This window comes from Marmota marmota, unplaced genomic scaffold, assembly GCF_001458135.2.
Source record: "Marmota marmota marmota unplaced genomic scaffold, marMar, whole genome shotgun sequence".
Classification (NCBI taxonomy): Eukaryota; Metazoa; Chordata; class Mammalia; order Rodentia; family Sciuridae; genus Marmota; species Marmota marmota.
Window position 1 is genome coordinate 7,590,178 of NW_025999941.1, and position 26,840 is coordinate 7,617,017.

The following is a 26,840-nucleotide window of genomic DNA, read 5'->3' on the forward strand; positions in this document are numbered from 1 at the left end:
CTGGTTCTCCCCAGTCTTGCCTAGCATAGGAAATAATTTCACTATCTCCTGAGTTGTTGCAGCCAGTAATTTGGGACTCATCTTTAATTTCTTCTTTACTTTTACCTCACAAGCACAAACTTTCAGTCCTGCCTGCTGTCTCCTGCTTACATCTCTTATTGTATCTTACACAGTTGCTTTTTCCTTCCTACCACTTCTGTTCAAGTTGTGGCAGCCAATATCTCACTTCTGGTCACTGCAGTAATCCCTTTACATTTCCTCAGCCTCCATTCCATTGCCTCTAGTTTCGCATAGAGCAGCTGAGGAAATTTTTAAGAGTGCATCAAATTTCCCATTCTTGGCCAACAAGACTCTATTGGTCTTTAGTAACTTGCTTGCTTTCTGATTCAACAAGGTATTCTGTACTTACGTTGAACATTCTCTGCCTCAGACCTAAAATCAATCATTTCTGTAATGAAAATGAATTTCTTTTATGTTTTAGAGACTATAATCGGATATTTGGGTGGGTGCTCTCTGCTATTGAGGTAGCCAGTTTTTCCTAAGCCTTTTAGTGGACAAAGCTAAAAAATAATTTTTGAAAGAGAATATCCATCATGTATTCGTGCTGATATTTCCAAATTGAATTTAACACTATAGGGCTTTTACTTACGTTCTTAGATTCTATATCTGTATTACTCTCCTCTCAACTTAAAACTCATTTTAATTAATGATATGGATCTAATCCTTATTTGCTTACTCTCTACCACCAACTCACAGATATATGTTTCAATAAGTTATAGACCTCAATGTCTTGTTAAAAGGCTATATCCCTATCACCTAATAATGCCTGGCACAAAATGATTTCTTCATATTTGTTTAATGAATGAATAAGTCATTTTTGTTAGTGTATATAAAAATAGCACCTACAGAGAAAAGACATCTGAAATCAAAGTACCTGAAGAAGCTAAAGAATAGATGGGCATAAAAGAGCACAGGGTAAGAGATGGACGTGGTCTGGTCTGGTAGAAACAGTTTTTGATGCTGTAGCTGCTGAAGGACAACTTTTTATGTAATTAGGGATTGGTTTAAAAGTTTTTTATTAAAGCAATGATTATTATTTTTATTAAAGCAATGAGTTGTTCTTTCAAAACTGCAGAAATATTTGTGCTAACTGAATTATCAAACTACAGGTCATTAATAGTTATACATTCTCTTTGGTAGAGATCAGTAAAGTAGTAGCCCCTGGTAGTTATAAAAGAGAAGCGTATGTGATGTACTCCAGGGAGTCCATCTCAGGCACATTCCCTCTCTGAGAACCCCTTAAAGTTCCAGCCCCTTGTCTTGAGGCCATGAAAGCTTTATCTTAATTCAGTGTGATGACATTTCCTGTGGCAAGGATCAGACAACCTTGTGTTTGCTGGTGGTCAGAAATCCTGCCTGAAACATCTAGATGCAAGGAAGATAGAAAGCTTAAGCCTAGACCTTTGTTCCAGGGGCTGAATTTTTTCCTAGAGTCATAGGCCTACATTGATGATATGGTAGCCAGAAGTCACATGTGGTTTTGAGCTCCTGAAATGTGCCTGGTCCTGAGATCTCAACAGAGGTATACTAAAAGTATAAAAATTAAAATTTCAAGATAGTCTGGATAAAAAGAATTAAGATATCACATTAATGTTTTCCATATCGATTATATTATGATAATATTCTAGATACAGTAGGTTAATTAAATATATTATTAAAATTAACCTCCCCTCTTTCTTTTTACTTTACTAATGGGGCTATTAGGAAATTTAAAGTTACCTATGTGACTTGCATCATATTTACTTTAGACACATGGTCTTAAATCTTGTTCCTGAGAGAGTAGGCATGACTGTGCAGTAGTTCTAGCCAATCCACACACCTCAAACACCACTCACTTCACCAAGGAAAATTCACTCCTCATATCAGTTATATTAACTGACCAGTTTTCATTAAATACAAAGAATATGGAGGTGTTTTTGGTAGCTGACTCTGGAATGTTAACTTTCTATTAAATTCTTTCATAAACTAATTGACTACTCTAGAGAATTTATTCCCAGTTGGGAAATATATCCATTCCCCTGCCCCACACCCCACCTATTCAGATACGCCTCCACATTAACCCATATATCATACAGCAGGTGCTGAAATATTTTAAAATAAATGTCGGACAGTATAACTCTCTGGTACATGTTCGAGCACAAAACTTTCTTTTCTGGTTCTCTACTCTTCCTGAGGGCTGTTGATCAGCAACCTTTATTGCATTTCCTACAGTATATAAATCACTGGATTAGAGGCTGTGGATAGCAGAATTATCAGAAACAATTGCAAAGAATTATTGAGTGTTTCTAAGTGCCAGACACTGTGCTAAGAGAATTTCATGTTATTTAATAACCAAAATAACTAGATGAAGGAAGTACTGTATTATTCCTCATTTTGTGTATAAGTATCATAGTTATGTTCCCAACGTTTGTAAGATCTCTAGATGACCCCATTTCCCTTACCATGAGTTGGTTGAACATGTAGTTGCAGTATAGATGTTGTTTAGATAAGAGCTGTCCTCTTGAGCCATTGTCTATCCAATGAACTCTAATCCAATAGTCTTAATAGGTCCTTCCTCTTTAGTTTCTCTCTCCTCCTCAAGGTCTTAATCTTCAACCCCTGTGCCAACTCCCTAGAACTCCTCTCCTTCTCCCTTTTAGCTCCATCCTTGGCTCTTTCATTTTTGCCTCTTCTTTAACTTTGGGATGAAAGGAGAGGGGAAGTAGATTTTGAGGACCTACATGTAGACAGAGAGGAGGGAGTACAACAGTCCTATTTCTTCTAAGTTCATGGTGATTTCTAGGACAACTAAACCTTTCTAATTTTAAGGTGCCCACCTCTTAGCAAAGTCAGGGAGAAATAGTTTCATATATTATACTGTAAATCCAACCCATACTGGAGATTGGTGAGGTGGAGGTTCTGCCTCTAGAAGTCACTCAAGAATCCAAATATATAGATTCTGGCACCTTATAACATCCTCTGGAAATTGTAGTTCCAAGATCTCTAGAGGAAGGGAAGAGTGTCAAGATGGCACTGACAGAAAGTGATGTGCCTCACTTCTGCATACATTTTATGAATATAAAACACTACAAGGGACTGGGAATCCATATTTTCTCTCTTTTCAGGAAAGAGAAGAGCTGAATGTGAGATCTAGTGACTACTACCACAGCAAGTTTGGGGATATAGGTTATTTTTAGCATTTGTGTCTTTGGAGTCTGTGTGTGTTATTCATACTTTCAACTTTGAAACTGTTTCCCTACTTGAATGATTGCAAGTTGAATCAAATTCAAATATATCCTTCACCCAAATCTGCTATTAGGAAAAACAAACAAATGAAACTTTGAATGTGAAATGAAACTACATTGGGAGCTTTTTTAAGTGTTCCAGTTTCATTTTCTTTTAGAGTTGTTCTTTGTGATAGCGTGTTTATTCAATTCCTGAAGTGTTGTCAAGTAGGTAGCATTTAATCTGTGAAAATTTTCAAGTGGCTCCTTTTTCTCCCTCAAGTGTTGTTGTCATTTTAAGACTGAAATGAACCATTTGATTTTAAAAAATTATTTATGACACATCAAGTAGCACTCAGTGTTTTGTCACAACGTTGAAACTGTTTCTGAAGGCCCACGTAAAATATGGCAGCAAGGTCGGGAGCCTTTTGTAGCGAACGTTTAGAAACATAACTCACCATTGGAACTGGTTATAATTCCTGGGTGCTGACATGAAGATTGATAATACTTAACTCTGATTTTAGTGATATTTGCCAATTTCATTGCTGTGGTCCTTTTCTTTCAAGTTATTACCTGGAACTGAAGTGATAACAAATGTTTTGTTTTATTCTGCCAGATAAAAGGTTAAAAGTTTGTATGTTACATGCTCTTAAGCACACATGCATGTGTGCACACACACATGTGCATGCACCCACAAATATACAATTGGATCAAAAGGAAATAACTCTTCTATAATGGAAAGATGGTCCTAGTTTTAACATTGGTGATTCATTCCCTTGTGGTTACATCACATATAAAAATTGGGAATTCAACCTTACGGATCTTTGTGCACTGACTGTATCATACAGTTCTAATTTTCTTTCTTTTTTCAGGGAAATGATAGTACTCTTTGCCAAGTATTATTATTGAGTCAACTGCCAAGGTTTGAGAGAGTGTCAAGGGCCTTTAAAATTATTTAGTGTTGAGTGAAGAGTAGAGAAAGGTATTCCCTATTCCCAAACATTTTAACTTTTATGTCTCTACCCAATGTTGGAATATAATCTAGACTTGAAGGCTTTTCTGATTCTTTTTAAAATGATGTACATTGTTGAATGAATTCAGAACTTCAATCTGACTTAAATCTCACTCATTGATACCCAGTTTGGAACATCTCTTTCTAATTTTTAATAGAATGTATTCTTTCTTGCCTAATATTTTCATCTTTAGACTTCTGCGCATCAGAAGGCCTGTGTGCCTGTTTGTGGTTTTGCACCATCTGGAAGTTCAAATTTGACTTTAGAAATGATGTCATAGTTGCTTACTGCAAACTGGGCTGATGTTGTTTGAGAATTGGATGCAGTTCAGGTTAAAAAAATAAAATAAAATAAAAAAGGACCCTCAAGTTTTGTATCTTGATTCTAGGAGACTGTGTAAAGCTCTAAAGATAGAGTGAAGGTGATTGAAGGGCATGGTCCAAATTCCTTTGAAGTTAAGTACATGCTTTCCAGCACATGGAAAAATCATCTCCCACACAGAAGACCTCAGCTGGCACAGACTCCCTCCTGCCATGTTGAATTTGGGTGTTGCGCATAGTCTGTTGATCACAACCATCCTTGCTCTCTGTTTTATTCCAGGAGATATGTTCTCACAGCTAGGGTTGCTTTTCATCTCCTTGCCCAGGAAGATGCAGCAGGACCCTGATAGATCACACATGGAAAGAAGGTGCTACAAATATTAAGTGTATTATTCATCATTAAAGAGTGTTTTTTTTTTCTAAACTCTCTCCAGCACCACTCACCACCTTCCATACTGTAATTTATTTGCACCACAGTTAAAATGGTGGTATTTTAGGTCCACATATGGGCCATCCAACTTTGATAACCAGAATGTTGAGCTGAGAGTTCCACAGTCATATTTTTTTTCTCTGAATCTCATTGAGTAGGCCTATTGCAAATATCTATAATTGATTGTAACCACTTCTAACTACTGCTGTAATCTAAAGTGTTCAGCATGTTCTGGCAATTTCCAAGGACCTCACCAAATGCCCATGCTTTATGCATAAGCTAAATACACATTTTGTCATCAGATAGGATGAAAACCCAAAGAGAAATAGTGGTGTTATTCCAGGTTGGTAGATGAAAATAACTTCTCACCCCCCACACCCCGTACAGGCTTGTACCACTAAGCCTGAAGATGAAGATAACTTTTAACAAAGATAAGCCACTTTAGAACTAAGATGCTTAAGCTTTGGTGTACCTGGCATAGGTTTGCTTTCAAAAAAGGGAAGAATCTCAGGACAAGATTATCTCTTCCACTTTGCCAGCCCCTGTATCTGTATGATCGTTATGTGAGAAGAGATATAGCTATCTGATATTTGAAGAAACTATAGTTCTCAGGCTCTCTGATCACAGAGTGTCCACCCTCTCTCATTGTGTGGTCAGTAGTATTATGCCTTATGGGCTTCAAACACCTTTTGTCACTCCTTCCTCATGAGGCCTTCTAGATTCATCCTCTTTTCTGGGCCAGAACTGGAAAAACTACTCATTTACCTCCATGTCAATTTTGACCTTTAGAAATAAAGCATTGGAACCCCTTGCTTGGAAAGGGTAAACAAAGGAGTTTCTATTCCAGTAATTTTTATCTTTAATATCATCCTTCTTTGCTGGTATAGTCTACCAAAGACTGATTCCTGCCTTCAACATCACAAAATTTTAGGCATCAAGACCTGTCTCTTCTAACCTTTTTGTGTTACAGACGAACAAGCTGTGGCTGAAGGCTAAAAGCTGTGGCTGGAGGCTAAATTGAGGAGAGTTGTTCATCCTGATTCTCACAGCTACATAGAAGCAAACTGGGGACCCAAAGCCTTGGGTGTTCTTTTCCCATTGTTCAAGTTGTTGTTTGACTCTGTGTCCTCTTAGTGTTTTTACATATCTATTTATTTTGGCTTATTATAGTATTCTTGCAATCTTTAAAGATTTTTCCTTTCCATCTAAATTTTACTTGACTATAACATAAAGAAGCAAAATATTCAACAAAAATTGTTATGAGATGCAGCAACCCTCGACTTCCCATCTTCCTATTTCTTCTTCCTCCAAACAATCCCCATTAATTATTTTTGCCTGGTTATTTTGACACCTCAACTTCATGGTTATTTATGTTGCTACCATTATTGATTTTTTTTGTATGGAAGGTGAGAATCAAACCTTTCATCACCCCAATACCCCATTGCCCATATAAACCCTGTTATTCCCTTCTTTCTCTCATAAGGGTTATATGATAATTTGGTTGCAGGCTTGTTTTGTTATTATTTTGGTTTATCTGGGTTCAATCCTTGGTACCCCCCTAAAAAATACAATTAAAAAGCACATGTCTTGGGAGTAGCATATTAGATATGATTATTCAGTTGACAATAGTGTCCTCTGAAGTCTCAATCTGTTATTGACAATAATTAATGAGAATAATCTTCACATAAAGTGTCATAGTTGGTTTTTAAAACTAGAACAATGGGTATTTGTAAACATAGAGACAAATACAATCTTGTAGACTAATATAGTAGAATTTAGAAAGACTATAGGGGATTAACTTTCAAATGGTCTTTTAATGGCCTTCATATTCTTTTTATTGTCTCATTTTTTTCTATCACCCCAGTGATTTTTTTTCTATAATCTAGAATTTGAGTATATAAACAAAACTTTCTTTGCACATAGGGTTCAGAAGATCTTAAATATAAAAATAAAATTTATGTTTTATCTTTATATTAGTGAAAAACAGGAATTGTAATTTTCTAATTTTTGAGCTCAGGTAGAAATAGGATTTTTTTAAGTATTTGGAAAACAGTTTTTCATATAACTAAAGGATGGGTGTTTAATTTCTAGACCATTTCTTCCTCTGGCAACACTAATTTCCTCTTGGCAATATGTATTTCTCTAATTTAGGAATGTTTCTCTATGTGTCAATCTTGTTCTTCCAGATGCTCATGATGTTCTCTCCATGTATCTGGGGGATGCTGCAAATTGTGAGGAGTGTATTGCCCTCACTGGGCTCTCAGACATGGAGTATTAATGTGCTTTATTTCCCAGCCTAAGTGAATACATTGTTTCCTGAAAACAGGGAAGCAAACTTGGGAGCATACTACTATTTTATAAAGTCTTATTTCATAGAAACCTTATATTTAAAAAAATTCCATTTAGATATGCACATAATAGGACTTTAAGGTAGATTACTGGCTGTTAAAATATATGGCATCAAGGTGGCTGTGAGCAATGGGTTGATCACCCTGTATTCAAGAAGCTCATGCTACAACCCACCCCTGCAAGGGCATTCCTGATGGTGATCGATACCCTCTTGGTAAAAACAAAACCTTCTTTTTCCTGATTTTAGGTAGATGCACTGAGATTACGACTGGAAGAAAAAGAATCTTTTCTCAATAAAAAAACAAAACAATTGCAGGACCTCACAGAAGAGAAGGGAACACTGGCTGGAGAGATTCGTGACATGAAAGATATGTTAGAAGTGAAGGAAAGAAAAATTAATGTTCTTCAGAAAAAGGTGAGTAGCTTTCATGTTGAGAGTTGGTATCATGCATGTTTTGTCATATAGAGAGATTTTGAGCAGATGGAAAATAAATTTTCTTTAAAATTTTAGATTAGGAAGTATAAACTTTTTAGTTATTGACATTTTACTTGTGGTTGTATCATATCATTTTTAGCTTGGCCTAATTAATTTTTTACTTTATCACTTAAAAACTGAATAGAGTTTTTTTTTTCATTTGTCAGCTTAAACATGGAGGTAATTTTATAAATTTTGGTATAAACATAAAATAGTAGAACCAGGGTGCTGCTAGGTAAGTGATAAAACTTCTGCTTAGCATGTGTGAGGCCATGTATTCCACACTCACCAGTGAATAAAAAAAAATAAGTCAAAAAGTGAGCTTATTTTTCATTTTTCCTTCTTGAGAGTTGATCAGTGTAGTTTATGGGTCTTTAATGCATTTTAGATTCATTTTATAGTTACATAATCTTTGGTTGGTTATATCCTGATGTCTTAGTGCATTCCTGCTGCTATAACAAAATAGCTGAGACTAGGCAATTTATAAAAAACAGAAATATATTTTCTCACAGTTCTGAAGAAAAATCCAAGATCAAGGTAGAAGTAGGTTCAGTGTCCAATGAGAGTGTTCTCTTTGCTTCCATCATATTGCCTTGTTGCTGCATCCTCTAGAGGACATATATGCCATTCCCTCATGTGATGGGATGGTTCCCTCTAGCCCATTTAGAAGGTTGCTAATCCCATTTATGTGGTCTCTGGTCTCATAACTTAAGTACTTTCTGTAGATTCCACCTCTTAATATTTTCACATTGGTGATTAAGTAACATTCAGACCATGGCAATTGCCAAATCCATGTAGATTATTTGGAGAGAAGAGTAATGTTTATACGCTATACTTATTTGAATCAACAGAGAGAATGTATAAGAAGTCCCAACCACAGTAACCCAACAAGAAGATGCTCAGCCTCATTAGGGCCCTTGTTTTCTTTCTTCTTTCAATGGTTCCTTTTCTCCATTATAGGAGCCCTTGATTTTGTGACAGCACTGTGATTTTCTTTGTTTTAAAACATTTTTAGTTGTAGATGGACACAGTACCATTTTTAATTTAATTAATTAATTAATTTAAATTAAATTAAATTAATTAATTAATTTTAATTAAATTAATTAATTAATTTTAATTTAATTAATTAATTAATTTTTATGTGGTGCTGAGGATTGGACCCGGAGCCTCCTGTGTGCTAGGCAAGCACTCCGCCACTGAGCTACAACCCGAGACCAGCATTGTGAATTTCTTTTAGATAATTCTCATTTAATGATGTGTACAGTTTAGGGAGAACCATAGAGTGCCTTGCCTTCCTCTAGAAAAGGGGTCAGCAAGAAAAGAAACCAATTTCTGCTCTTTTATGAAAGACAAAAGGGGTTAGAAAGATATAAAGCACTCAGATTAGCATGCAATCATTATGCAAACTGAGTGGAAATCAATGGTGGGCCAAGGATACCACCCTAGTCAGGCATGTTGCTGGACACCATGCTGTAGCTACACTTGCCACCATCCTCTTGGTGTCACTTGCCATCATCATCTCTCACTCAGATCATATTAAAAGTATCCTAGCTGTTTTTCCTTCATTTATCCTTGTATTTCTTATAGTCTATTCTCAACATAGAAACTTACTCTCTGGTCAAAACTGTCCATTCACAACCAGCTACAAAATTTGTGGGGTCCAGTACAAATGAACATTTTGTTGTTGTTTTGTGATGCTGGGATCAAACCCAGGGCCTCACACATGCTAGGCAAGCACTCTGTCACTGTTCTATCCTCTCAGCTCATGACCCAGTACAAATGTGGAGGGTTTTGTTCAAAAATTTAGAATTTCAAGATAGCAATAGCAGAACATAAAACCATGTGTGGGACCCAGGACTGCTGTACAAGTCACAGGTCCATGAAGCTGTACCACTCCCAGGGGCTTCCATTTTCACTCAGAGGTAATAGTGGAAGTCTTTATAAGTGCCCATGATGTCTTATATGATTGAGCTTCTGACTTCCTGTTTTGCTGGTCTCCCCTTTACTCATGTCATGTTGGCCTCCACTGCCTTTGCACTCTTCTGAGGGAGACATCAGGCATGCTCTCTTATGCTTTACTGTATTTCCCCATGGGGACACTAACCCTGGACTTGCCCTGCCTTGTATGGTAGCTATAAGCCTAAAGCTCCTGAGTTGGGATGTGCTGTAATTGTGAAAAACCTACCAGATTTTGAAGACTTATTGTGAAAAGTATATTGTGAGACCTCTCATTAATAATCTTTATATTATATGTTTAAATACAAATATTTTGGACATAGTAGGTGAGCTAAAATATAATTTTAAAATTTATATCACTTTTCTTTTTTTTGTTTTTTAATGGTCTACAAGAAAATTTTATATTACCTATGTGGCTCCCATTATGTTTCTATTGGACAGAACTGCTCTAAGTATTCACATTACTCATGCCTTTTCTCCTTTTGGGCCTCTGTTCAAATGGTACTTTGTTATAGACCTTTGCCCTTTGTTAAAGACATATAGTAGCATTATCACATTCTACATGTTGTTCCCTTGTGAAATTTTATTTTTCCTGCCAATTTGACTCAAGGACTGAGCCATGCAATGATTACCATGACAGTTGGTACTTATTTGTTTCTGTGGAGAGGTTGGGATGAGATTATCAATGAATTCTTAATATCCAGACCCCTACTTGTCCACATTTCTGCTTTTCCATAAGTGAGTTCTCTGGGCTTTTCAAATAAAGAGAGACATCAGATCTCCTCTCAGTGCATTCCTGTTCTATTATGGTGAACCAGAACCTTTAAATGGTGTAATTATGTACAGAATAATGTGGCTTTTATTTTATAGAATAATTAAAGTTAGATAAAAATCAAATCATTGAGATTTCACCAAGGAGTTAAAAGTTGAGATCCTGCATTTGTTTGGAACTCTCAAGATGTTGGTGATTCGGTGGGTTGTATTATGAGTTCATTTCTGTTGAAATCTTCATGGACAAGGACCTCATTATTGGATTCCCATCTCACAGTACCCATTTGGTTGATAATAGATAACTGAAAGAGACCTGGGCAGAGATAAGTAAAGACCCTTGAATCAAAGGGTTTTTGTTGGGTGGGGTTAATAGAGAAATGTTACATTGGCATACATTAGAGCATGTTCTAATGATTGAAGAGAAGACTTTTCATTTAAAATCTCTAGCAATGAGTGACGACAAGAGCTGAAGACCTGCTGGAGTTCTTATGTTGCATGCCAAGCACTATTTACTTACTCTTAACTACAACCTGATGAGACAGGTGCAATTATAAATCCAAGGAACTGAGAAATATTTAGGCTTATGATAAGCTTGCTCAAGGTCACATAGTCTAGATATAAGAATTTGTTTTATCTTTGAGTAAATAGAATAAATTGGTTAATGCAAATTAAGTGAATGAACCTCATTTTCTTTTGATCTCAATTATTATGTTGATGACACTAGGTATGTGACTGAGTTGAAGAAGAATGTCCCAATTGCTCATTTGCAAAGAGTTGAAACTAAATGTTCTTTCCCTTGAGGAATAACTGACAAAAGATTTTTCAGTAAAATTGTGAGGTGGCACCTTCAGTGCATAAGTGACAAATGATCACTTTTGCTAATATTAATATTTTGAAAAGAAAAATTAAACTTTTTTCCATTCCTAGACTCAAAGGTTTGGGAACCAATTTGGATGCTCTGTAATAAAATTGGTGTCTCTTATAGCTCCTTTTGGGAACATAATTATGATCTTGTTTGTTTGAATCATGTAAAAAATGTTTCATGTATACTTGGAGGGTTTGCTTCCAGTTTTTGAACTAAGTGTTTACTGACAGGAGGGTATTAAACCACTGACAACATGGTAAATGGACAAGATTGCTGTTAGACCCGCAGTGTGAAAGGGAAATTATCTCCCAATAAATGATGTCCATAATTCAGAAGCTGGTTTAAACTGTGGAAATAATAGAGAAGCCAGTGGGCCACTGAAACATTGGGGCTGGAGGCCCTTTGGACCACATTTAGCACAATTGTCTGTTTTAGAGAAGGCCTGGATCTGAACAGTACAATCTTTGGATTACTATTTTGGCATGGAAGAATAATAAACCCATGTCAATGTCAGAGGTGCAACATTACTTCGTGGGCATCCTGCACTGTTTTGATGCCAGTAGAACTGGGTAAGCTCCTTTCCTATCCATATTTAAAGTGGCAGAGCTAGGCTTGCACCTCATATATGTAAGTTTTGCTTTCAGAGCCTTGGGTCTCCAATGTCTTGTGTGTTCTGTAAGTTCTGTAGACACATATGGGTATGAAGATTTAAACATTTTTGTCACTTAAGGAAGGGACTGAAACTGAAGAGAGAACCCCAGGTGGCAGGACAACTCTGATCAATCTTTAGTAAGGAGACAAAAATTATCCAAAATGGGCTTTTGGCCCTAATTTCATATTCTTAACTCCATAATGCAAAATATGGAGTTATTTTAGTAGGGATAAAAATATACATGTATGAAAAATGTTTAGTGAACTGTCCCCTGCGGCTGTGATACCAGTCTGAAGAGCGTAATTTTCATGCTAGAGCCACAGAATTCTGTTCCCACACCTGAATTCAAACTGTAACTGATGAAGTGCTACCTGACTATTGAGTTTTTGTAGGAAATGTCATAAAACCTTGATGACATTGTACATTTGGAAAGTGTATAATGCCTAGCATTTTAGGACATGGTAGTATTTTTTGAACCAGATCAAATTCAGACTGTTATGCAGCTCGTAGATTCTTACAGCATAAACTTGCTACCCAGGAATTTAAAAAAGCCATTAAAATTGGACAAAAATTCTATCTCCATTTCCATTCTAGGTCTCAGACCCACGGACAGTGTGAATTTATAGAGTAGAGTTACTTTATTTATTGGGGGTAGGAAAACAGATGTTGATCTCTCTGGAAGCCAAATTCACTGGCTGCCTACTGAACTTGTGGATTGCCCTCTAAGTTGAAAAAGGGAGGGAGGTTGAGTGAAGTTGGCTCCTCCAAGTGGTGTATATGGACTTCCTTGCTTCAGCAGCGTTTTTATACCTATTTGGAACTGTGGTGGTGAAATTTCTGAATGACAGTAAGCTCAGAGGTAAGGATGCTATGGGTTATTAGGATACTGATTTTCTTCTGGGCTTATTTTTCAAAAAAGTAATACTTGAGAAGGTGGCCAAGAACATAAGAGATTTTTCACATTAAATGTAAAACTGAAGTAAGGCGTAGAAGACTTTTTAACTCCTTTGAGCTCTTTCTCAGTGTTTAAATATCTAGTTGAACTTTATACTTGTTATTGGCAAATCTCCTAAGTTTTTGAACATATGCAAAATCATATTCCTTCTGCATTTACTGAGTGCTTCCTAAGTGTCAGTCAATTACTACTCCAGGTTTTGTAGGTTCAAAGAGAAATAAGACATTTTCCAGTCCTCAAGAAGCTGACAATCTGGTTGGGGAGACAGACATGCATAATCCTAAATATAAGTGCAATGGAGAGCAACATATGGCAGGTTACCAGAAGCAAATCACTTGACAGATGCATACAGCAGAAGCCACTTCTGGCTACTTTTAAGTAAATGGGAATTTTTAAGAATATCCAGAGCCCCAATATCTGGTCTATAGAACCAGACTGAGGATGATCAAGAACAAGGACAGCTCTAGGGAACAAATACCACCGTGATCTCACATCCCAGAGTGTCTGGTCAGGTGCTGCCTCTGCTGATGGCTGCCCTGACATCATTCAGTCAGTACTCAAAGTCCTGGGACAGAGCTTCACGTTTTACACAAGTGCCTCTCATTGGCAGAATTTAACCAGACCCTTCATCCAAAGGAATCTGGGAAATGTGACTCTAAGCTTTATTCTTGTTCTGCTCAGAGTTGTGAATCACTTACTTTGTGTAGTCTTTGTTGTTTTGCAGTCTGGGAGAGGTCTTACACTCTTAAAGAAGTACTTACTGGTTATGTTTGGAAGTATGCTTCCTTTGGTGAATGTTGGCTTCCCTAACAGGGCTTAGGTTCCCATGAGTTCCTGAACCTTGATAATCAAGATACCTCCAGCTCCTTGCTAAATTCTTGGAATAAGCTGGTCCTCAATAAACAAAACAAAACAACAACAACAACAACAACAAAAAAAAAAACTAGCCAAATCACAATGAGAACTTGGGAGAAAATGCTTTGAGATCTACTTCTGGCCCACGAATATTGTTAACTCTGAGGAGAGTCATTTGCCCCAGAGAAATGTCAGACCCACTCACTGTTCCCAGTACGGTATGTTCTGTGTAGGCTGCCAGATGGAACCATCCCATGAATAATAAAATTCAGAGGAGGAAATGACTGTTGTTCTGCCCACACCTAACACCTCCAGCCTTGGTTCTATTAGTGTGGAAGGTAAAAAGAGATAAAGACTTGGGGCAGAGAGCTCAACCACTCTTCCTTTATTTTACATTTACAGAGAATATTCTTATTCTACAAAGAGAACTCCTTTTTTTTTCTAGTTCTCACTTCTAACTTACTGTATTGTTAGAAATGGGAATAAAATTATTGATTATGCGTGGTCAATTATTACAGTGGAAATGATAATTTTTATAATAAAAAGATTATCTATTATTGATTGAAACTTTACTTTATACTGCCCTCCTAGACACTGCACTAGAGGTTTTGCATCCTTATGAGTTCAGATTATGAATTCTTAAAGTAATGATCATTAGATACTATCATAACCCCCATTTTAAAAAATGAGAGATTACAGTACAAAAGGTAGTATTTTCTAGAGTTGCATGGCAGGAAAGCAATGGAGCTACTCTGAAGCACTAAACCAATGTCATAGTATATGATCCTGCCTTCCAAAATGGGAGAAGTGGAATCATTTACTTTTAGGGATTAACCAAGATACAATTTAAGCAATTTATCAGAGATTGATATATGAAGATACCTAGTTTTAATACCAAACCAGCAGAGATGCAACCATCAAATAATAGGAAAACCAGTTAATAATAGGTTTAAAATAGGAAACCAACTAAATTAATAAAATATAACACCATATCTGGACATAAAAATGTATACAGTAGCTATATGTAGAAAGAAGAAAAATTGTGGTGGCCTTCAATTCTATTTGTTCTTTTCTTCTCCCATGATTTTTCACATACCATTCTAAGCCAGTGGGTTGCTTTGTTGTTTCATTTTAAAAGCATCATGCCTTTCTTTTGCCTCTGATGGTAGTTTCACTTTCCTTTAATTGTTGGTTTTTAGAAGACTAAAACTCCAAAAAATGATTTGAGAGAGACATCTAAGCAGCTTTCCTGGACCAGTTGCAGATGAACTCATAAGTTTAGAGACTCTTGGCTGAGTCCTGAGAGGAGGCAGCCAGAGAAGGCACTCCAGTTTGCAGTGAGTTGTTCACATAAGGTCTTACCACCTTGGTGCAGGCAAACTCACTCTGCACTTGAAACCAGGAACTAGGGTGGCCTCTCTGGGGATGGATCTGCAACCAGAGTGCTTGTGGGTCTAAGGCAGTGAGTCTCAACCTGGCTGTTTTACAACCCTCTTCCCTACCCTATGGGAAGATTTACATGTTTACTTGCCATAGCTTGGGATTGCTACAAGCTTCTGGTGGATAGAGTCCAATTCAGAAATGCTGCTAAACATCCTACTGTGCCAATGATAGTTCCCCTCCTTGCAACAATTATGAATAAAAGCCCTGGTCCATAGGAAACTTTTCCTTTTTGGGTTTGGATTACTTATCTTGATGCTCTAGGCCCCCTATCTGGTGATAGTGTTTCTTAAATGGTTTTTACTTAGAATAACAGACATTTATCTCTCTTCTGAGTATTACCTCTGTTGATAAACTTGAGATTTTTTTCTACACTTTTTCTGTGGCATCATCTTATACAGCTTCAGAGATGGCTAATGTGTATGTGTGTGCACATCCATGTGAGTATAGATGATGAGTGGATCATTGTTGTTACTTTCTGCTTTATAATTTTCACATATAATGGTACATACATACATACATGAACTATTAAAATTATTATAATTATTAAAACCAATAGGGTCATATTGCTCATGATATCAGCTAATTTGGAGGGTATTGTATAGGAAATATATAATATGAAGAAAGCTTCTGATTTAGACAGAAGAGAGATGGATCACCTACTTTAAATTTCTGTGGCTAAATACTGGTGTTATGGTTTGGATATGAGGTACCCTCCAAATGTTCTTGAGTTAATGAAGGAATATTCAAGGGCAAAATGATTAGATCATGAAACATGTAACCTAATGAGCAGCTTAATAGTTTGAATAGATTAATTGGGTGGTTTAACTATAGGCAGACAGGGTGTGGCTGAAGGAGGTAGGTTACTTGGTGTGTGCTCTTAGAGATTATATATTTTGTTCTTGTCTCCTCCCATTCTCTCTCTACTTCCCAGCTACCATGAGCTGAGTAGTTTTCCTCTGCCCATTCACTATAATATTCTGCCTCATCTCTGGTGATGTAGTTCACCATACATGGACTGAGACCTCTGAAGCTCTGAACCACAGATAAACTTTTCCTCTTCTAAGTTGTTTTTGTTGAGTACTTTGGTTATAGCAATGCAAAGCTAAGTAGAGTAGCTCAGTTGGTATTCCAGTCATTTGGAAAATAGTGACCTTTAAGACCAATTTGTTCTTTCTGATAAAAAAAAAAGAACTTTATTTTATCAGCCTCTGGGCTGAAAATCTCATTTATGTTTGAATGAAGTATTTTTCATATATTTTTGGAATAAAGTATAATTTTTTTCAATGTAGACTGTATGTAGATTTAATTAATATGCTGCTTAAATTCTTGCAACTTAAAAGAATCTTAGTTAATATCTGATTTTCCAAATATAAGGGATAAAAAAATGAACAACATATTACATAATAAGTTCTCTCATGAATTCTGTATTTGTAGGATAGAGTATGTCACTAGACCTAAGAATAAATGTCCTTACTTTTACATCATTTAATATGTCATGTCTTCAACATAGCATGCAAGTGTTGTCAAGCGGTCTAGTGTTAAGTAAACACCACAGAAAGAATGATCACTAAGATGCATGGCTACTACTCATGGCTGAATGGTTTTCCCCACTGCTGGTGATGGTTTAGGGCAAAAACAACTGGGTGACTTTAACTGATTGGTCCTGCTGGTCAGAAATCCATGCCCAAATAATGTGAAGATATTTCAGGAGGATGTTTGGATGTATTTTGTGTCTCTTGAGTAGAGTCTGTGGCTTCCTTGGTGACCCACACTTCTTTGTGAAATAATATATACACAAGCCTCCTCCTTTGTGTGTTATATTTTGCTTTTCTTCTAAGAACTTTAAAGTTACCTTTCTCCTAGAGATGACATGATAAAATGCCATTTTGTTGTCTAAGGAATCAAAGCCAGAAAAATTTACCTTCTGATAGAGTGATTGATCATCTCCAGGCACTGTCTTCAATTAGGTGTGTCTTTCTCCTCTTGGGCTCTATTGAACACAACCCAATATTTTTTTACTTTAAAAGGCATGCAACTTTGAGTATGCTAATAATGATTGGACAACCCTGAAGACAGTAAACCTGGAACAGATTTGATGGACTATCATAGTTCAGCCTCTTCATTTTCCCATTTAATGATGCAGGGGTTTTAGAGTTAAAGTAACTTGTATAGGGTCACAGAGCTGAGTAGTGATAGATCCTGGGCTTTACTTTTCTTTTTTCTATCCACATCCCTATGACATTTGAGACTTTGGTCACTATCGACCTATGCTGGCCATCTTGCCATCCTTCCATGCATCACCCAACCATTCAACAATACACATTATACATATCCAGTGTCTATAATGAGCTGGATACTATGCAGGCGCTGGGGATCCATACACTATTGAGGAAGGTATAATTTCTGCCTACTGGAAATTCACGTGGATGGAGAAAGCAACCAAATAGGACATTATAGTACAGGATATGATATATGCTGTGCTGGCCAGGTACAGAGTACAAATAGGAGGGACTCCTCGCCTCACAAGGGAAATGGGATGAACAAGGACTTCCTGGAAAAGTTGATGACTAAATTGAGAGCTGAGGGAGTAGGAGTCATTGTCCAGTCAAAGCAGCAAAATCAGTATTTCCAAAGCTTTGGCAGAAAGAGGCAGCACAGTGCATTTGGTGGAATTAGAAGTAATTTAATATAGCTGGACCACACTTCTTGCCACATTTAGTGAGCAAATTTCACAATGAAGCATTTTCTATTCTTTATGTCTTCCAGCCATCAAATATATTATATTAATTAAAGTTTGAGAGACATTTTGACTTCCATACTGTAAAATGTTCTCTTCTAATCCCTTGTGACTTACAAGTGGCAATAGCGATTATGTGTTTTATTTCAAAATGCAATTTAGGGCCAAATCATGCTGAGAACTGATTCTCATTCAATGAGAGAGCTGATCCCAAGGTAGGGAAGCAAATTTTCTTTTAAATAAATATTTGCTTCTAGGTTAAGACTTTATTTTCTGTACTCAGTTTCACCGTAATGGATTTTTTAAAGGTTTGTTTATAATCACCTGCAAAATCCCTTGAAGATTTAAAATAAAATGCCTAAAATACCCTGACTATGGTTGCTATTCTATTGGGCACAGGCTTATTGACACATTTTTCCATTTTAGCTGCCAGCTATTGCCTACAGTTTTGTGATATGAAATAAGAGGCAGCTGAGCCTTTATATGTTTCTGTCTGGAGATGATTCTGTTACTCCTCTCACATACTTCTCAGGTCATTTGAAGAATAAAAGATTTAATCAACCTTATTTATGTGTGGAGGATAATTTTCTGTCTCTTTTTTACTTACCCTGTATTTGGCAGTGGATCCACTCTGAAAAGTGTATACATATAGATATTAGTATTTATCATCTTATGGCATAAGGGAAGTCCTTAATTCAAAGCTTTTAAGATACATGCCTTAGGGCTGGAGTTGTAAGTGGAAGAGAGCTTGTCTAGCATGTATGAGGAAATGGGTTCGATCCTCAGCACTATATGTAAATAAACAAATAAATAAATAAAATGCATATCTATGTTTCCCTTGAAAACAAAAGTAATGCAAGGGTAATATGTTCTTGATAACTATAATTCCACAATTATTGTAGATAACTGGCATCTTCCTATTGTTCTGATAGTACACTGTTATTGCCAGTGTTTTCTTACTTCAGACTTAGTGATTTTACAACTTTTGCAAACAGAAAGATGTAATTACTTTAAAAAGACTATCTTCACAGAAGCTGAATTCTAAATCAATGTTACAGAATATATGGCAGCAATAGCCATGTATAATCAGTCTTTGGCTAATATTATTATAGTTTATAATATTATTACAGTTTATTAAACTTCTAACAAAGGTGCTGTGGTAGTTAGAAGTCTAAGTTGAACCTTAAGATTTCTTACCTGCCTGGTATGCATGCCTTGAATAATATCCAGGATTGTGGATATAATGAAATTTGTGCCAGTGATTATGTTATATTATATTATAACATGTGGCAGAATTGACTTTAAGAAAGTGGGATTATCTGTGTGGATTTGAACTAATCACATGAGCCCTTTAAGTCTAGTTCCAATGGTCAGAGATGGGAAGGCAGAGACTTGAAATATGAAGAAAGTCAATGCATGAAAAGTTCTCTGCTGTCAAAATGAAGATTGAGAGGCTCATGGCAAGGAGTGCAGGCAACCCTAGGGCTGAAGATGCTTTCTAGATGATCACTAGCATAGAAGCAAGCCCCATAATCCTAAAACCACAAGAAACCACACTTTGCCAACAGTAAGAACAAGCTTGAAAGTGATTTTTTTTTCCCTAGAGCCTCCAGACAAATACTCATAATGCCTGAACATTGATCTCCCCTTCTACTGTCTTGAACCAAAACCCCAGCTGTAGCATCTTGGACCTCTGATCTACACAACTGTGATTTGATAAAAAAGTGTTGTTTTAAGCCACTAAATTGGTGGCATTTTGTTAACATCAGTAGAAAACTGATATAAGGGTTTATTAACTGTTTAATAGTTACCAAATGTTGAGAGCCACAGCCGAAGGGGCCCCAGCAAACTTTCAGACTGCCAGCTGATGATTGGCTCACAGCTGGCCCAGCAACTTCTAGCTGATTGGCTCCTCTGCCCTGATGCTCATTGGGCTGTTTCCCTGCCCTTTCAGACCACGGAGCTGCTCATTGGGGGACTTTTTTGGCTCCGCCCACGTGACCCAGCCAATCGGCCTCAACAGCAGGAGGAGTGGGGGAGGTGGAGAGGCTTGTGGGAAGCCGGTGGTGGCAGTTGGGCTCTGAGGGTTTTTCCTGAGGAGCTGTTTTGTTTGGCGTGTGTGGTTCTAAAAATAAAGTTAGTTTCTTTTGACAAGTGGCTCCTGATTGTGCCCAGCCAGATTGCGGCAACCAAACCTGTCTCAGAAATTCTGAGGCAAGTAAACAGGTGTGGAGTACACAGGATACTAACAAGTTATTGATAAACACAGTTTCCAATGCCTTGACTATTCCATTTAGAGATCCTGGATTTTTTTTTTATTATTTAAGACAAACCTGTATAAAATTTGTAGGTTCACAGAAAAATTGAAGGGAAGGTACAGAAATTTTCCATATACCTCAGCCACCACACACGTACAACCTTCTCCACTGTCAACATCCCTCATTAGAGCAGTACGTTTGTTACAATTGATGAACCTACATACACACATCATTATTACCATGGCCCTAGTTTACATTAAGTTCACTTTGGGTGTTGTATATTCTATGGATTTGGGCAAATTTCAGTTGACACATAGCCATTGCAACACTATCATGCAAAGTTGTTCTGTCCTGAAAATCCTCTAAACTCTGCCTGTTCATCCTATCCTCTTCCTAACCCCCATTAATATCTTTGCTCTTTCCATGGTTTGGCCTTTTCCATAATATCAAGTAGGTCAAATTATTACAAGTGTATTATTTTCAGATTAGCTCCTTTCATATATCAATGTACTTTTAAATTTTGTCTAAGTCTCCTTTTTGGATGGCTCATTCCTTCTTTTTACACTGAATAATATTCCATTATCTGGATGTGTCACAGTTTATTTTGATTACTTCCAAGTTAGATAATTTCAAGTTAAGCCATTAGAAACATGCATATGTAGAGTTTTATATGGACTTTGCTTTTCAACTCCCTTGTGTGAATATGACTGTAATGCTGGATCATATGGTATGAGGATGAGTAGTTTTGTAAAAATTGTCAAACCTTCTTCCAAAGTGCTTGTATAATTTCGCATTCCTGCCAGCAGCAAATGGAAACTCTTGCTCTTACACATCCTCACCAGCATTTGGTGTTGTCAGTATTCTCAATTTTGGCTATTTTAATCAGTATGTAGTCATTGTCTTAACCTACATTTCCCAGTTTACATATGATGTGTAGCATCTTGCCACATGCTTATTTGCTCTCTCTTTTTGCTTAGAAGTCTGTTAAGGCCTTTGGCATTTTTTTTTCAGATTTTGTTTCCTTAGTGTTGAGTTTTAAGTGCTTTTTATATATTTGGGATAATATCCATTTCTTAGATGTGTCTTTCAAATATTTTCAGTCTGTGGCTTATCTTTTCATTCTGGTTTTTGGTGTCTTTCATGAAGAAGAAATACTTAATTTTATTTATTTATTTACTTTCTGAGATTTTTTTTTTAACATGATAACAGAATATTCTTTGATTCATTGTACACAAATGGAGCACATTTTTTTACTTCTCTGGTTGTACATGAAGTAGGGTCACACTATTTGAGCAATCATAAATGTACCTAGGGTAATAATGTCTGTCTCATTCCACCATCTTTCTTACCCCCATGCTCCCCCCCTCTTTTGCCCAATCCAAAGTTTTTCTTCTTGTACCATGTCCCCCTGTGAATTGTGCTTCCATAAACATTGATATGGCTGCATCAGTGTAGTATGCTGTTTTTAAGCCCTTTGGGTATAGACCGAGGAGTGGGATAGCTGGGTCAAATGGTGGTTCCTTTCCAAGTTTTTTAAGGAGTCCACATACTACTTTCCAGGTGGTTTGCACCTATTTGCAGGCCCACCAGCAACGTTTGAGTGTGTCTTTTTCCTCACATCCTTGCCAACACTTATTGTTGCTTGTATTCTTGATCACTGCCATTCTGACTGGAGTGAGATGAAATCTTAGAGTAGTTTTGATTTGCATTTCTATAATTATTAGTGATGTTGAACATTTTTTTTTCATATATTTGTTGATCAATTATATATCTTCTTCTGAGAAGTGTCTTTTCAGCTCCTTTTAGCCCATTTATTGGTTGGGTTGTTTGGTTTTTGGGTGTTAGGTTTTTTGAGTTATTATATTTCCTGGAGATTAGTGCTCTATCTGATGTGTATGTGGTAAAAATTTGTTTCCATTCTGTAGGCTCTGTCTTCACCTCATTGAGAAATCCTGGAAATTTTGATGAAGTTTTATAATTTTAGAGGGATTGGTATTATTTAAAAATGTATGCACAGAAGTGAGCTATTATCGCATCTTTCAGGTTATACTATTTCAGATCAAATAATTAAATTACCTAAAATGCAATTTTATGTGTTTTTCTGCTTTCCATGAAATCCTGAGTTCATTAAAAGAAATAACAAGGTCTTATTCATCTTCTTATTCCTGATAACCAGCATAGTGCTTAGGATGTTATACACGTCATAGGTACTAGAAAATTGGAATTTAGTGGAATGAATCAGTAAATCTGTCCAAAGTTCTAGTTATATTCAGAGTGAGTAAACAAATAGGGATGGCTTTTTTCCAATAAAACTTTATTTACAAAAACAGGCAGGGAGACAGATTGGACCATGGGCTGTAGTTTGCTGAATTCTGGTATAGATCACAAGTTATTATAGCCTGTAGGCAATTCTATCAAATAGCAACCTTCATGGAATGTTTGAAGCTTTTTATGTATTCTAAATATTTAATAGAAGGGAACAAGGTGTCCTTGTTTTCCAGACTGTATTTACTATTTGCCTCAGACATTCCTTCTGGTGCAATAGGAAATAAGTCATTCATTCCCAAGGGTGAGGTCTTCCCTAGTTTCTGTTGCATTCTATAGCTTTTTTGTGAGTAAAGACTGAATGAAGCAAAGCTAAGCAGACAGGATGTGCTCAAATGAATAACACCCATTGACATGGGGTGGAGATAGTTCTCTCTTCAGTGTTAAAATATGAAGTTAAATTCTTTAAGTCACATATGATACTGTGATTTCAAAAAAGCCCATGAAAGGTGGCATACACATACTGTGGCTCTCTCCAAATTATGAATGTTTATGAACTTGTGAACATCTATAGGCACAGATAAACAAGGTCAGCCAGGTGGAAAGATAGGAATAAATGTAAGGATACTTTCCCACCTTTCCATGTAACTCGCATTTTCTTAGAGCCTACAGGGGAACCATCGGTGTGAAATATGGATGACAGTTATATAAAATATCAGGTAGTTGGGGAAAAGCAAATGTGGGGTAATGGACCAAAGCTGCTTAATCTGGTGCCTCAACTAGGAATTAATAGTATAGAATGAATTAAGGTTGTAGACATTGATTTAACCTTAGCATGGTTTTTTAAAAAATATTATTTGGCTGATTGGTGAAAGTATTCCAAAATGGAGGAATAGCTAAATAGTAATAATATAATTTATACATGGAAATTCAGTCAATAGAAATTATGTTACAGAAGAATACTGAATAACAGGAAAATATTCATATTAGTTTGTTAATTGAAATAGACAAATACCATATTGTTTTAATATATATTTGTAATATTTATAAATATGTTGTTTTTGCATACCTTTACCACCATTTAATTGTATAACTTTATTTTTGCTTAAAAAGTTTATACACACATACATGCATCAGTATTATTATTAAGAGCATGGACTGGGCCTGGTGATGTAGCACCGTGGTACAACTTTTATCTAGAAGCACACACTCTAGCTTTGATCCCCCGTATTAGAAAAAGAAAATGTACTGGCTGTGACAGGCCTGGTTTGAATCTCAGGGCTATCACTTACAGGCTTTTAACCTTAGGCTCTTAATTTTGTCTCCCCTGCTTCAGTTTACCTATCTTTAAAATGGGGATAAGCTTATATCTCATTTCAGTCTCATTTTTTCTCAGTGTAGTAGATGTTCAAGAGAGATTTGTTGAATGAACAAAGAGTTCATTAGCATTCATGTACAACAAATTATTATTTTATTCTAAATATCAGAATTTAAATGCTAAAACTTGTCAACACTTTCATAGATCTTGGGGAAAATGGAATTACTTTATGGAGATCATTTTAAATTGATTTCTAAATTTATATGTAGTAAAACCACTCTTTGTGTATAGTTCTATGAATTTTAACAAAAGCATAGAGTTGGGCGATTCCCTTCACCAATGTGATATAAGACAGCTTGTTTACCTCAGAAACCTCCCTTGTGCTGCTATCTTGGTCAGCCTCTCTACCCAACCTCCAATCTCTGGTGACCTAGGTTCATTCCACATTCCTATAGTTTTGCAATTTCCAAAATGTCATAGAAATGTATATAGTATACAGCCTGGGATGCCTGGCATCTTTCAATTAGCATAGTGTATTTACACTTGATCCACGTGGTAGCCTTTATCAGTAGTTCATTTAAAAATAATACATGTAAAAATAGCCCTGTTTTTTAATGTGACGATTCATGTCATAATCACATAGGTCTTTTATCCCTGAAATTGTCCTGAAGCTACTGTTGTCCTCTAAAGAGGACTTGAGAAACAGCCTTGTGTCACTCAGCTCAAGGATAAGGTAAGGAGTCTTAGAGCCAGAGATCAAATGCATTGGCTCAAATGAGCTCAAGTCAGAGCTGACACCACAACCCAGAGCTCTTGTTGATAAACTTGAAAAGTTATATTGGAGGTTTAAGAGGATAAACAATGATGCTGATTAATGAGAAAGTCCCTGAAGGAAAAGAGGGGCATGCGTGAACGTGTGTGTCTCTGTGTGTGTCTGTATGTGATGTGTTGTGTTGAAATAACGGTGTGAAACTGTTTTTAGAAAAGAAAAAGAACCAGCCCTTTTTTGTGTCTAGAATGAGAAGAAAGGATCCTCTATCATTATTATAATTTTTATAATAGGGGTGAGTTTATGTCAATCCATTCTCCATTTTCTAGCTTTCATAGTAAGTAGTAAATAGTTTGGAGAGAGGCCAGGGGTATCATAGATGTTGCTTTCATCCCTGGTGCAGATATATGGTAAATGGCCAAGTCTTTAAATGTGTAAGTTTGGTCTGATGAGCACCAGATCCCCATAGAAAACACGCCATTTCCACCAACCAGCTCCAGGAGAAGTGTATAAAGGTGCCCAGTTTTGCCCTGAAGCCTGAACTTAAGTGTCTGTTTACCACTTATTATTTATCCTGTTTACCTTTTTATTCTAAAGGAATAGTACCCCCTTATTTTAAAATAGTTTACCTAGAAGTACATATTATATCTCTTTTAAAAAGAGAAGTAGCAGTATAGTTCTTTTATTCTTAAAAATCAAAATAGATTTTTAAAATGGAATCTCTTAAATTTAAATGAAATATTTATTTTTATTGCATAAGGCAATGAAGAAAATAAACATTTAATTTTAACAAGGAAAATTCAGATTTATGGTTTATAATATGAAATGCAGAAAAATTGTTTAGCCTGAAATATTTATTTCCTGATTTAAGTTGGCTGCAGTGATGCATACTTATACCCATGTATATATCAACTAATTTTCTTCTGCTTTATTTTAAACCTCCCTTTTAAAATATTTTTATAGAAGTTGACTGAATGTCACAGATATAGAACTTAGTTAAGCACCCATGGTAATTTATATATTTGTTCTGTTTACTGTAACTTTAACTTAAGTTTCTGGTAAACATGGCAGTTGTCATAAGAAAATATATGTTATTTGCCATGTTCAAATCTAAACTTTCAGAAACTGTTCTTAAAGAACTGTAATTGTGTCTTTGCTTTGGTATTTCATTTCCATTCATAGTTCAGACATTTGTTGTATATTTCTGTGTGGTTTATATATTTTTTAAAACTTCATGCCACAAGACCTTTATTTAGAATTTTAAGTTAAACATTTTTTCTTTGAATTGTTCATCCTTTCCCTCTTTATAGAGTCTCTACATTCAGAGTTATTGGTTGGTACTAGGCAGAAACTGGGCCAAATTTTATGGTAGTTGACCAGCTAGTCTGGTTAGATAAAATACCTGGTTGGAGTGTCAGTACAGATTAATCCAGCCCACAGAGAGAAGGAGGAGGTAGAAAATAACATCCACAGTGCTTACAAAATCAGTGATTGTGATAGCGAAAGAACCTGAGACACCATCCTTGTGTTGAAATGAAGGAAAATAAAAAATGTCAATTGTAGCTATTGAAATGGCCTTATAGTACATGGGAGGTGCTAATTTGCTCAGACATCTTTTGGCAAACTTGCTTGTAGAAGCTGCTCAATCCTGTTGTTATTTATGTGTAGTAGTGCCTGCAGCCAGAGAGCTATCTTTCTGGACTTGCTTCTTTCTAACTGAGAATAAAGGCTTGAGGAATATAGGAGATGTCAGTAGCAACAAGCAACTCAAATTTTTCAAGATAAAGACCATGGCTGGGAAGAATTGAGCAGGCAAGGGAAGGTTACTGACTCTGCATTAATAATAAATTTCCGAGAGTGCAGAACAAATCATGCCAGGCCATCTTTATCGTTTTCTAGGTGGACGTGCAAGATTAAAGAAAGGAATTCAATAGTGGTAATATCTGGAATTGAGTAAATCATCTAATTCAGTGTCTCCACAAATCTTTGGGGGCAGTGGATGCTGGGGCGGGGGTGGGGGTAAAGAAACTCAATGAGAATTGGCTCTGAGCACTGTCATGTGGATTCAATTTGGCTGTTGTAATAAATTACAATGGAACAAGATCCATTGGGACGACGTTGGGATCAATAGAAGGTCAGGCTGTAA

General features: G+C 36.4%; 1 protein-coding gene across 25 annotated transcripts in view; it reads left to right on the forward strand.

Annotated features, from left to right (window-relative positions):
• Nucleotides 1-26,840, forward strand: part of Erc2 (ELKS/RAB6-interacting/CAST family member 2) — an 877,829-nt gene that overhangs the window by 357,523 nt on the left and 493,466 nt on the right. For all 25 annotated transcript variants that reach the window (XR_007346866.1, XR_007346870.1, XR_007346867.1 and 22 more), the window contains one exon: nt 7,623-7,790. Coding sequence is in view for 18 of the 25 variants with exons in the window: in XM_048801108.1 (XP_048657065.1) it covers nt 7,623-7,790 (168 nt within the window). In the remaining 7 variants the exon portion in view is untranslated. The remainder of the gene's footprint in view (nt 1-7,622; nt 7,791-26,840) is intronic.